At 30.9% G+C, this 12,739-nt stretch overlaps 6 protein-coding genes across 6 annotated transcripts; 2 read left to right on the top strand and 4 right to left on the bottom strand.

The window, feature by feature from the left end:
* The first annotated feature begins 1,369 nt into the window (after window positions 1-1,369).
* Window positions 1,370-2,727, top strand: mRpL39 (mitochondrial ribosomal protein L39). The gene is made up of 4 exons (XM_070647413.1): window positions 1,370-1,520; window positions 1,590-1,769; window positions 1,826-2,505; window positions 2,559-2,727. The coding sequence occupies exons 1-4, from the start codon at window positions 1,445-1,447 to the stop codon at window positions 2,634-2,636; spliced, it is 1,014 nt and encodes a 337-aa protein (XP_070503514.1). The 5' UTR covers window positions 1,370-1,444; the 3' UTR covers window positions 2,637-2,727.
* On the bottom strand, window positions 2,713-3,567 carry Polr3G (RNA polymerase III subunit G). The gene is made up of 3 exons (XM_070647414.1): window positions 3,238-3,567; window positions 2,919-3,176; window positions 2,713-2,861 (listed from the first exon to the last, which is right to left on the bottom strand). Exons 1-3 carry the CDS (start codon window positions 3,487-3,489, stop codon window positions 2,739-2,741), a joined length of 633 nt encoding a protein of 210 aa, XP_070503515.1. The 5' UTR covers window positions 3,490-3,567; the 3' UTR covers window positions 2,713-2,738.
* A 35-nt stretch (window positions 3,568-3,602) lies between these two features.
* On the top strand, window positions 3,603-5,801 carry Grip75 (gamma-tubulin complex component 4). The gene is made up of 3 exons (XM_070647436.1): window positions 3,603-3,741; window positions 3,803-5,335; window positions 5,398-5,801. The coding sequence occupies exons 1-3, from the start codon at window positions 3,676-3,678 to the stop codon at window positions 5,689-5,691; spliced, it is 1,893 nt and encodes a 630-aa protein (XP_070503537.1). The 5' UTR covers window positions 3,603-3,675; the 3' UTR covers window positions 5,692-5,801.
* LOC139095895 (serine-enriched protein) lies at window positions 5,788-8,883 on the bottom strand. The gene is made up of 7 exons (XM_070647437.1): window positions 7,731-8,883; window positions 7,556-7,654; window positions 7,053-7,495; window positions 6,867-6,938; window positions 6,360-6,803; window positions 6,088-6,292; window positions 5,788-6,025 (listed from the first exon to the last, which is right to left on the bottom strand). Exons 1-7 carry the CDS (start codon window positions 7,837-7,839, stop codon window positions 5,871-5,873), a joined length of 1,527 nt encoding a protein of 508 aa, XP_070503538.1. The 5' UTR covers window positions 7,840-8,883; the 3' UTR covers window positions 5,788-5,870.
* A 141-nt stretch (window positions 8,884-9,024) lies between these two features.
* Window positions 9,025-10,240, bottom strand: LOC139095896 (regulator of microtubule dynamics protein 1-like). The gene is made up of 3 exons (XM_070647439.1): window positions 10,098-10,240; window positions 9,455-10,023; window positions 9,025-9,396 (listed from the first exon to the last, which is right to left on the bottom strand). The coding sequence occupies exons 1-3, from the start codon at window positions 10,182-10,184 to the stop codon at window positions 9,168-9,170; spliced, it is 885 nt and encodes a 294-aa protein (XP_070503540.1). The 5' UTR covers window positions 10,185-10,240; the 3' UTR covers window positions 9,025-9,167.
* A 1,341-nt stretch (window positions 10,241-11,581) lies between these two features.
* On the bottom strand, window positions 11,582-12,714 carry LOC139095850 (regulator of microtubule dynamics protein 1-like). The gene is made up of 2 exons (XM_070647376.1): window positions 12,104-12,714; window positions 11,582-12,032 (listed from the first exon to the last, which is right to left on the bottom strand). Exons 1-2 carry the CDS (start codon window positions 12,562-12,564, stop codon window positions 11,804-11,806), a joined length of 690 nt encoding a protein of 229 aa, XP_070503477.1. The 5' UTR covers window positions 12,565-12,714; the 3' UTR covers window positions 11,582-11,803.
* Window positions 12,715-12,739: the final 25 nt, after the last annotated feature.

The raw sequence follows: 12,739 nt of genomic DNA, 5'->3' as shown, positions 1-12,739 counted from the left end.
GGATTAATTTTTCAAATGTATAATTGTAATTTGTATATGAATTTATAGCTAATAAAGCTCAAATTGGTAATTTTATAGTTTATTAATAAAGTATCAAGTGTTTTTTAATTCATCATTTTATGGAAATATGCTGGAATAGGAAAGCAATGAGTCATGCCTGCAATATTACTTTATGTTGACTTCAAGTTAACTTGCAAGTCAGGTTGAAGTGATCATTATAAACAAGCTTGAAGTTGACTTAGTGTTACCTTGAAGTTACCTCAAGGTTACATCATAAGTAATTCCTATGACATACTATAGGATAATGCATTGAAGATTAGCTTGCGCGCGGACAAAGTATGACTTGAGTCAGTACATCAGACTGCCTATTGTCATTTACTTCTTGACTTTTAAACTTTACTTGAAGTGTGACTTTTAGCTTACTTGTGTTTCTCGGGCTAACTGTAAAACCAACCTCACTTAGACTTGTTGACAATACTCACTTCCGTCTTGGATTTGCCTTTCAACATAATCGAAATGTTATTAAAGTAAAAATGTTGGCCAATGATAAAAGCAATCGAAAAAGTTTGGATGAATGAAATGAACAAGCGAAAACTATTAAATGCACTTGCATTCCGACTATCGCAAGTATACGACAATGGAGCATGTGTCTACTTCTATTACGTAGACTAGTATTTGATGAACTAACAGACATATTACGAGTTACAATATTAAAACACGGCGGCTGCTTGTCACATCATCACGGGATTGGGAAAAAAAGTTTAAAATATTATCCACAAGCTGTCTCAAGTGTAGGAATCAATGTTTTTAAATCAATAAAGAAAGAGCTTGATCCACAGAATATTTTTGATGTTGGGAATTTCGCAACTGATCATAACAAGTCCAAAATTTAAAAGAATATAAAAACTAATAAATTATTTTCAAAATAAATAGTGTATACGATAGAAGAAAATAAGCTCATTATCTATAAAAATGAACAAAGCATTCGGTGCTTTATAAATTTTTCATTAACCTAGGTCATGGATACAGTATTAAAGAGAATCAAAAATTTAAATTTTAATTTTATTCATATCTAAGATTATTAGGAACATTGAAATTCATTTTATTTGGTTTTTGAAATCTAACAATATTTACGAAATTGAAGCAGAAGATGCAAAAATAAATACAAAATCCAATTAAAATAAATTATAATATTTAAAAATCTTGATAATTTCCCTAAATAAAATTTTAATATTACACTGGTATCAATATCACTTATAAGATTCATTTATTTCTAAAACTAAAAAAACTTTTGTCAAAATATAGAATTTCATAAGAAATTTTTTAACGTTCAAATAAATTTCAAAATCTCGCATCTGTTTAGTTTTTCTTTAAAATCTGTTCAGAAAATTATTACTTCTTCAAACATTTATTAGTAAAAACAAATAATTAAGTAAAATCAGCTATGACAGTTCATTTACAAAGCAGCTTATGGAAATTAAGAACTTCCAGTAAGTCTTTGTACAAATCAGTATACAGAAGTAAGTATTAATTAAAGAATAATTAATTTTGTGCAAATTTAACCCATTTTTGTCAATACATATTTTCAGGATGTTTTTCGACGCAAGAAGTAATTGAGCACAGAAATAGATTATTTAACAATGAACAGAAGCGACAAAGAGAAAATGTCGGCAGAATAGAAAAGATTGAAGTTCGTTATCTTGGATTGCCAAGCAATGAAACATTGTTTATGAATAAGAATCTTTCAACTCCATTTAATTGCGCACAACGTAAGTCAAGAATCAGTTTAAATGTATTGCAATAGCTCCAAAATTTGTTTCAATAGATTTTAGCGAAGCAGTTTGTGAGAATGCCGTTTTAGCATTAATCAATGGAAAGAAATTATGGGATATTCATCGGCCTCTTGAAGAATCGTGCACTCTCCAGTTACTACATTTTAAGAGTCAAGATCCTAGTTTTGTGAATCAGGCATTTTGGCGAACTTGTTCCTTCTTATTAGGTGGTGTACTTCAGAGAATTTTAAAAGAAGAAACTGGACTTCATCTTCACAGCTTTCCATGGCCTAGTTTAAAATCTGGAAGCTTTGTTCATGATATTGCATTAAACGTTGATAGCTGGAATCCATCGGCGCAAGATCTTAAGTCAATTGCGATTGAAATGATGAAATTTGCTACAGAAAATCACAATATTGAGAGACTCGAAGTCAGTCATGAAATTGCATTAGAAATGTTCAAGGATAATCCATTCAAGCGAGAACAGCTTCCAAATATTTCAAATAAAAATAAGGGAATCATAACTTTGTATCGTGCTGGTGAGCATATCGATATTAGTAAAGGACCTATGATTTCATCCACAAAATACATCAATAAAGTCAAAATACCGTCAGTACATAAAATATCAAAAGAAGACAGTAACTTGTATAGGGTTCAAGGAATCGCACTTCCATCTGGCTTTACATTAAGTGCTTATGCGTTCGACATACTCGGGCAAAGAGCAAAGAAACTGGTAAGAAATTAATATAGAACTAAACTTAATAATCTTGACTTTCGTGTTTTTAGAATACCATGAATTTACTTATGGAGTCAGTCGATCCAATTCACTCAGATGAAGCACCAAGTATGCAGCAGCGAATCTAACATTTATTAGTGAACTAGAGATTTAGTATTTAAAGCTGAAATTATATTATTAAAGAGATAAATTTCAAAAATACAGTTTTTAATGGAAAAATATTGTTTTATTCAATAAACTGGGCCATCATCTAGAGCATCATCTTCGTCCGCAAAGTAGTTTTCTCCATTATCGAAATAGTTGTTATGATAGTCAGTTTCATCATCCAGCTCTGGATCTTCAACATCTCCCTCCTATAAATATTAAATTTAATATTATTCATTTAAACAAAATTCTTAATGTATACTCACAATTTCGCCCTCCTCATCACTTCCTTCTGCAGCCTTTTCACTTCCTTCATCGTCGTCATGAAGTTTTTCCTTTTTCTCAAGAATTTCCAGCTCTTTTGTGACATCTTCCATTTTAAGAATCTTTCTCTTCTTATTCGGTATCACAGGCTTTGTATTTTTAGTACGTTTCTTGAGATTTTGAATGTTTAACTCTGCTGGCATTTGACTGTATGCGAATTTGAGTTGTAGCTTCTGTTTATGCTCTTTTTCTAATGCACTCTGGATGTTTAAATAAATCAAAAATGAAATTTAAATACAATATGAGTAAAGCTTAACTTACCGCAATCTTAAAGCTGTAACTGTCCGAGTTTTGATCTGTTGGATTACTGTGCATTTCAAACAACCTACTACGAAAATCTTCTTTCCAAACCATTTTATAGTCAAGTCCAACACTTTTCTCAATTTCCGATGGTTTTGATGCTAATACAGGAAAAAGAGGTCGTGTAAATTGAGTTACATTTGAATCTTTTGAAGTTACTCCTAAGTTATTGAGCTGTTCTTTAGTTAAACTAGAATTTCTAAAGGAATACATGTTGCTTTGTTTATTCAGTATAAATATTATAACAAAATTTTACTATTTTTTCTGAACTAATCTTCCTTATTAAACCGAAGTTTTCTGAACAAACTCATATAGTTTCTTACAAATGTTTACAAACAAACTTCTCTATCGGAATTCAAAAAATTTACTGTTAATTAAGTAAATTTAATTGATTTAAAGATGATACACGATGTAATTCTATCATTAATATCTGAAAAAGAATCTCATGTCATCAAGGAATTGCTAGTAAGTTATGAAAGTTTAAATTTCTGAACATTTGTTGAATTTTTTTTTTATATTTTATTAGACCCTTGAAATATCATCAAACTTCATTCATCCAGCAGAAATGAAATCCTTGAATGATATTATGAAGATAACAAGCCAATATAGAGAAATTAAGAAATTCATCATATCATATAGCATATATTCAAATGAATTACATCAACTGGATCTCGAAAATGAACATCACACTCAAAATGGATTTTATATACGACAATTTGCGGACGGAATTGAAAAAGTTCTCGAAAAGTATCACAAGTCAGTCGTTGAACTAGAAAAAAAGTTCCTACGCAAACCATCAACAAGTTTAATGTTTATTTTCCATGAAGTTGAAAAGTTTCGTCCTTTATTTGAATTTCTGATGAGATTAATCAATGGTGTGAGATCACAAAAGCTCCATGGATGTCAAATATTAGAATATCTTGAAGATAATTCAATGCATGGCAATGAAATCATCAAAGAAGCACTTCAGATAATTCAAAAATCAGTTTATTCAATTTTCGTTCAGCAACTCTGTCAATGGCTTAATGGAAAGTTTTTAGACGTTTATGGAGAATTTTTTATAATGCACGTTGATCCATCAGATATGCTAGAGAAACGTCCAACCTTCTCGACGCAAACATCCATCAGTACATTCCAATCTTCAGAACAGAGCATAAATACAGAATTGTGGCGATATGAGATCAATTTTGACATGCTGCCGCATTATTTTCCCAAATCGTGGGCTGAAAAAGTTTTGTTTATTGGACAAACCGTAATTATGCTATCATCCAATGATTCTGATCAGAATATTTACGATGGAAAGGAATATCAGTTTTTCCAGAAATTTCACAAGTTTCAGGAAGCAAATAAATTGACGGTGATTAATTTTGAACGAACTATTGACGAGATTAAGATGTGTGTTACTGAACATCTGAGTGAAATTGCTATTAAAGATGCTGATCTTGTTAAGCAACTTAAGCTCATTAAAGATTTTTACTTACTTGGTCGTGGAGAATTGTTTTATGAGTTCATTAAAGGATTAGACTCAATTTATGGAAATGTTGTGACCGAAAATACAGTAAGAGATATAAACAGAATATTTCAAGTATCAGCAGCAAGTGTCAATGTTCAAGACGATGCCGATTTATTTCAATTTGAAATGCTGAAAGCTGACATGGATAGCATTAGTTATGAAAACAAAGGATTATTTCAGTTCCTTACACTTCGTTACAAGATAAAATGGCCTTTGCATCTAATGTTTCCACCAAAAGTACTCGATAAATACAATGAGCTGTTTCAATTCCTCATTCGAATAAGAAAAATTCAGTTTTCACTTCAGAGCCTTTGGTGTTATCATCGAGAAAAGAAAATTGAGAAGAGCAGCGAAATTTTGAATTTTAGGAACAAGCTGATGTTCCTTATTGATAATCTCCAATATTATTTACAAGTTGATGTTCTTGAAAGTCAATTCAGTATCATGATGGACAAAATTAAAGAAACAAGAGATTTTGAACAGATATTAAGAGCACATAACTGCTTTCAAGCTAATATTTTGAGTTTATGCTTCCTTCTTGAAAATGTAAGTTTTTTTTTTACTTTTTTTACTAATCATGAAGACTTCATAAATTATTTCCTTTTCAGTCCGATCCATTATCAAAAAGCATCAATAGTAGCATGATGGAGAATCCGGTTCTCACTATATTGAACAAGATTTTAAATTTAATTGAACAATTCACAGCATTTGCATACATTGCGTCAAGTCCAATGACAAATGAGGACAAAATCACATTGGATAATTTTGAAGAACTCTTCTCATCGTTTGTTGACTCGTTACTAAAAATGCTCTCTGGTCTATGTTCTGCTCCACTTGCACAATTTTTGTTAAGATTAGACTTCAATTATTGGTTTAGTACTAAAAATTTGATTCAAAATTGATTTTTCAAAGTATGTTCATTTATGTATACTTCCACTTATGCTTTCAAATGGTTAAACTGTAAACAACAGTATGACCTTAAAAGTAAATTCTCTGAATTTCGTTTAAAATATTTTATTGTATAAATTTTAATCTCAAAATTGCAGATTGTCTACAACTATTTAATGGAATGTGTTAATACTTATCCTAAAGTGAATACTTCGTAATCATTAATCATAAAATTATAATCTCCAAAAAGTGATGTATATGATGCACTTGGTCCATCATAGGAATGCGGCAAGTTTGAGTATGAATCAGTATTTACGTTACAATTATTGGCAATTAATAAATCAGCTCCTGTAAAATATTTGCTTATTATATTGTAATAATTTCAATGGCGCATTGATTCAAATTCTTACCAGCTCCAAAAATTGGTCCGCATTCCTTATAATAGCATATTGAATACGGTTTCTTGACAATATCATATTTTGCAACTTGGAAATTTGCTTGTGGCGAACTTAAGGCGAATAAAAAACAACGTTCACCATGTAAATATCCTCCTTTACGGTTAGTCTTTGTAAATGCTACGTCTGTAAAACCTCCACTTATTTCACCTCGATAGCCCTTTAAAGTTTAATGAATTTTCAAAATTTATTTACTTATTATCTGTGATTTTAATTTAAAAGCTTACGAGAACAATGACCATAAGTGGTGCAATTCCGTCACACAGGCGATGAAAAGCAGCAGCAGTATATCCATGAGTTGATGCTCTATAAACTAAACGCCATGTCTGCTTTGGATTCCCATACCAATTATTTAGTGTTGTTTGTAAATGCATCTTGTCATTTCTCAGAATATTTGATCCTGGAAACAAATTTAATGATAAACGAGGCTGCAGACGCTTGTCAAATTCTGTAGAAACACTTTGGATTGGTGGCATTCCTGGAAGTTTGTTTGATTGTAGAGCTGCGAACCGATATCTTTCAAGAACTAATTCCATTGGAATAGCTCCTGTCGGTTCGATTTCTTCAGCAAAAACTTGGCTATCAATTAATAACAGTCGAACGTGATGAATGATTGGCGAGAGATATTTACAAACTCTTTGACGTTCTTCTTCGTTCCAATGTGGAAGTGGCTGCGTGAAAAATAAATCTTAAAATAAGTAGTAGATAATTGAACATTTAATATGGATTTTTACTTGAGTGACACCGGCTTGGCTTTTACTCCATTCTAGTACGGCACGAAATACATTTTCTTCTTCAAGGCACAGCTATGTATGATGAAACCATAAAAACATTAGTTCCCAATGATATTCCTAGCTACGCATGTGTATTCTGCTAAATTAATATATCAAGAATACACACGTATATACATAAAAACTTACAAAATCCGATGAGATAATCTTAACAATCGCATCTTTAGAGAGCTTTAAGAATCCATTTGTTTTTGTACACTCGTTAGCATTTTCACCGATGAATGCAATGCAACGATCCACAAACGAATCTGTACATTTACCGCCGACCTTTTCTTGTATTTCCAATGCATTTGTTAAAAAACAACATGCATTATCGACAGACATTGTTGCAATAACGTGATCCTCACATGCCGTCTTTAAATCATTTAGTCCAAGATCATTTGCAATGATCATAATTTGAAAGACTTTTGAGTCATGCAATATGATTTTTGCTGTGTAAACGTAAGTAATAAATTGTCGAAAATCTTCAGCACGGATATGGGGTAATCGAATTAATGTTGGTGTGCCAGGAGATGACGGTGGCAAGACTGTTGATCCAGGTATTCTGCAAATGTCTCCTCTTGCTTTGTTACCTATTTTACAAGTCAATAATAAGAGGAAATAAAAAAAAAAATATGGAAATAATAGCTTACTTGATGCAGTTACTTGAAAGCTTTTACATCGAGCCATAAGGATTAATCGATGTGCATAAATTCTTTCCTCTTCGCGGCCCAAAAGGAAAACCACATCCGCTATTTCAGATGAAAAAAGAAGTAAATTTAACTGCTTGAAGCATGAACATTTATTGTTATTCAAATCTCTCATTACCAGTCTCCTGATCATCAATCATTTTATGAAAATCATCGAGTAATTGCGGAACGCCGGCAAGAACTTTATCGCATACGGCTGGTGCATGAATTTTTTGCATTGTTCCCATTCTTGAATAAAAATATTACTTCCCTTTTATGCACACAATTCGTACATTATAAATTCAATGAACTTTATTATTGTAAAAAAGTTAATATTATCGTCAATTTTGCTGCACCACAAAAAATACTATATGTATGAGGAATTCATATAAATGTGGAAGAGCTGTTGCAATCATTAATTAAAATCCATCAACATTTCTCTTCTTCCTCTTTGTTGCATTTCGTCATATTCTGTTTTGTATTATACTTATTGCTTCTTTTATTCCTTTTTTCAGTGTAATAAAAGAAATATCGAAAGAAGATGTGGAAGGAGAACAAGAGAATTATAAAAATTAATTATGGAAACAATTGTTGAGCGTCAGATATTAATTATAATCTTTATTTATTGTAACTAATTTCTTTCTTTTTATTTATCTTGATTTATTCGCTCAATTTCCACTGATTTATTAATTTATTTCAATTTTTCTACTGCACAATCCACACTATTCTTAATAACTTAAAACGCGGCCTGAATTTTTTACGTCTAAACCACAAGATGCTTTGTACAAGAATGTCAGAAAATTCTTTACAGCAGCATAACACATCTTAAGATATGTGTCTTTTCATCTACCACACAAATACACCTGAGAAATGTGTTGTCTCATTCACATGAAAATTAAATCACATTAGATGAATCGTATGAGGCAACATCAACGTGTACACTAATACGCTTATGACCAATGGAAAGAGATGGAGAGCAAACAAAAATGATCTAAAACAGGTTCTTCCACTTTCCTTCCTTATGATTTAAGCAGGTATATTTTGTGTACAGAGCGACTTTTCTCAAATTGTAAATTCGCGCCGTCTTTGACGTAGTCATTTTGATTGGCATTAAAGTTTGATTTATTAACGACTTTTTAAGATGTGAAGAATGGATTAATGAATTACTTAAAATGCTTAAAAACAACTAAAGAATATAACGATTAATTTCCTTCTTGTATCTAAGTTTTATAACGTACATTTTGAATTTGAATAATATATTGTATTTAGTTGAAAATCCATTTTTATACAAAAGTGCAGTCTGCTTTTGAACTCGGATAAATAAACATCATTAGGAAGAAGTTTTAATTAAACTACATTTACAACAATTACAAAACTTAGGTCGTGTTACTATTTATGATTTATGTCGCTTCGCATAAGTAGTCAAAAGTCAATTTAAGCTTAAAGAACACTTGATTTATTAAGGTAAATTCTGTTGCAATGATTAGATTAAGTAATCCTGTAATAAATGGAAATATGTGGCAAAGTCTTGAATCATGTAGGAAACATATGTAGGATTTAACTAAAAGCAACTTAATTATTTAACTTTGCTTAATAGCTTTGTTGCTTCTTCTTTACATTTTCTATCATCTTCATTAAGAGCTGTAATAGCACTGGCTTTCGTAAAGTATTCACGTGCCTTTTCATTGTCTTTTAGTGCCATGTAGCATTTTCCAATCATTAACTTGTTCATGGAATAAAAATCAGCTTTTAAATCTTCTGCCTTAAGAAAATGTTCTAGAGCTTCTTCATAAGTTGCTGAAGGTCTAAAAATATATTTTTATCGATAAATTGGTATGCCCACAAAAATATTAATTTACTTACGGTGTTGCGAAAATAGTTGAGACAATTTTTCTTTGATACCAAGGCAAATCAGCTAGCCCAAAAGCAAATTCACCAAGAATATATCTCGAAGTTGGATCTTCTGGATTCAACTCAATTGCCCTTACCATGTGTTTCTTAACATTTTCTAATTCTTGAACTCGAGCCTTCATTCCATCTAAATTTGCATTCGCATCAAGCAATATTGCATACCACTTGTGGATGGCAAAATTGTTGTCATCTTTTTGTAAAGCTTCATGAATGCTTTTGTAAGCATCACGAATTAGTTCATTTTTCTTTGAACTATTTCCATCCATTCCTGAACACTTGAAGAGAGCACGTCCTAATCTCCATTGAACATCAGCACTGGACTGATCTAATGTCTTTAAAAAATCTACAGCCTCTTGGAATTTGTTATCATCAAACAGCTGATCAGCTTTTTCTAAACTTGATTGATCGACCATTATAAATTCAATGCTTTTGACTTCTTCTTCTTCTTTCTTTGCAAAAGAAAATCCAAGGAATGCTAGGTATATGTGAGGTTTATATAATCGTGATGCAACAGCTGGTTTCTATAATGAAGTAAAACAGGAAAATCAAAGTTATTTTAAATGTACGCAATCTTTTGAGTTTTAAATTTCTATACCTTGAATCTATGGAACTGATAAAGTAATGAACGATTTTCAACCAATAATCGTCGAACAACCAAAGCAAAATGATATAATCGAACCATTCTAATACTTTTTAACTAAATTGTTTCAATTTTTTTTTTTGAACTTTTACCTTGTATTTAATCGGACTTTGATCTCTACTTACAAAATCCAATGATGACTCAATTAATAAAGTTGGCTGTATGGCACGCAATTAATGTTTATCAACTATTTTATTTTTTTTGAGATGCTAAGTCAATAAATAATATTTAGTTAAAATTTCTTCGTCAACTTCATCCAAAACTTCTCAAGAAAATGAAAATCAAAACAAAGAACTGAGTAAACATTAGAATAGCGACACCTAGATGTCAATTCCCTAAGTTACAATAGCTTAAGCTTCAAAAATATTGTATGTCCAAACTCCATTGTATGAATTATCTCTGAAATGCAAAGGCTAAGATAAGAAATTGATTCAAAGTCTTGTTAAGAAAATTTTTAAGCAAGCAAACTTTTTTTGATTTAGAAAAATGATCTTAATTTGTTTAAACTAGCCCGATCGTCACAAATTATTCATGATAGCCAATTGGTTGCCATATGGCTATAGCCGATACCTAATCAATTTTTAATTATTTAGAATTAAAAAAGATAGCATTCTGTTATATTGCGTCTAGGTAAATGCAAATTTAATAGCTCTGCTGTAATACAACACTGCGAAATAACTTTGGTTAGATCGTGTCAAAAATTAGACTGTGCGTTGTTAATTCTACACTTTATTATTACAGAAAATAAGTAATGCAATTATAAATCTGATTGAAGTTCCTTTCATTAAGCTTATTAATTTATTTTTTTTTTAAAATTCAAAAAATGTATATAGCATCAACAGCTATTCAATCAAGGTTAAATCATATTTAATTAGAGATTGATTTCTTTGATTTTGCGTAACGTAATAATTAAACGGCCCCGAGTAAACAAAAAGAGACCTCATAGGTCATTCAACTATGAATCATTAAGAGATATGTCATTCTTGGGTAAGTACTTATTTGCTTCATTGATCGTAGAAATCAATTCTGATCTATGGCCTATTTAAGTAGCGAATGAAACTCGCTATCACTTACCAATTATCAATACTAAGTGCAGTTAAGGCTTTCTGGTCAACTTTGGAAAAGTTAGTCAGGAGTATGTTGATCTTAATTTCCTCAATCAGTTGTTTTTACATCTCAAGCTAGAACTAAAGAAATTTCACGATCAAGAAAAGTTCATGCAAATCTTTTCATGCGAACGAGAAACGTGATGAAAAGCAAAACCAGCAGTTTTGAAAACAATGCATTTGTTATTTAATAACAAAGAAAAACAAATAAACGGAAATGATCCAATAATCATCATTTTTACACGTCGATATACTTAGTAAGGTTATCATTTACGGTAGTCATGATTAAGATTGTCAAAAGATGGAAATTTTTTAATATAAATTGTCGTAAAATCAAGGTCGACTTGTTATTATGCTCGATGAAGCTTTTATTAAGCGTTAAAATTGTACTATACAAGTAAATTTTGATATGAATGAACTACAAAAAAAAAGAATAATTCTCATAAATATTGTCATTATTATGCCTACTATGACGTATGTACAATTCAATTATTTTCACAAAACACAACTTAAGTGAATCGAAAAGTTATCATTTTATGATTCAAATCGATGGATTTATTTAAGCTTCGCGAGCAGCTTTGTGCCTTCTTCTTTGCATTTTTTATCATCTTGGCTTACAACGTCAACCTGTGATGCTTTTATTAAATATTCTTTGGCCTTTTCGTTTTGTTTCATGGCTATGTAACATTTTCCTATCATGAGGTAATTTAAGTTATAAAAGCCGGCTTTTAATTCTTCAGCCTTCAAAAAATGCCCTAATGCTTCATCATAAGTACACTCCGGTCTGAGAAGAAAATATTTAGCATATAAATTAAATAAATTTTAATATAAGTATTTGTATTTAATAAATCTTACGGATTAGTAAGCATTGATGATAAAACCTTTTTCTCGATCCATGACAAATCAGCAATTTGGAAAGCAAATTCTCCTAAAATATAGTGTGATATTGAATCTTGGGGATTTAATTCAACAGCCTTTTCCATGTGTTTTTTAATTTCCTCAAGAACATGGATACGCGCTCTAAGCCCATCTAAATGGGCTTTAGCATCAAGCATGATTGCGTACCATTGATTAACTGCGTAATGATTCTCATATTTTTCAATTGAATTCTTAATTATATCAAATGCCTCTCGTACTAAATCGGGTTTATTCGCGCTATTAGCACTTAATTTAGAGCACTCATAAATTGCCCTTGTTAATCTCCACTGTACTTCAACATCCGTTTGATCCAGTTTTTTTAAAAATGCAGCTAGTTCCTCAAATTTTGCATTCTCATATAGAGTATCTGCTTCACTTATTTCCACTTTGTCAGCCATGGGAATTTTTTTTTTTTTTTATTTTTTTGTTCTTAAATACTTAATTATTGCTTAACAGATAGATTTTATCTGACTATGATAAGGTTTAGCTGTGAACTTTGTACTTGATACCTTTAAAAAAAATGAAAACAACAACTTTATACAAAATCACAGTCAGCACTAAACAAAAAGCTTC

This window comes from Chironomus tepperi, unplaced genomic scaffold (genome assembly GCF_022539635.2).
Source record: "Chironomus tepperi strain 1889 unplaced genomic scaffold, CSIRO-AGI_Ctep_v1 contig_376, whole genome shotgun sequence".
In the NCBI taxonomy this organism is placed as follows: domain Eukaryota; kingdom Metazoa; phylum Arthropoda; class Insecta; order Diptera; family Chironomidae; genus Chironomus; species Chironomus tepperi.
This window is presented reverse-complemented; position numbering and strand designations above follow the sequence as displayed.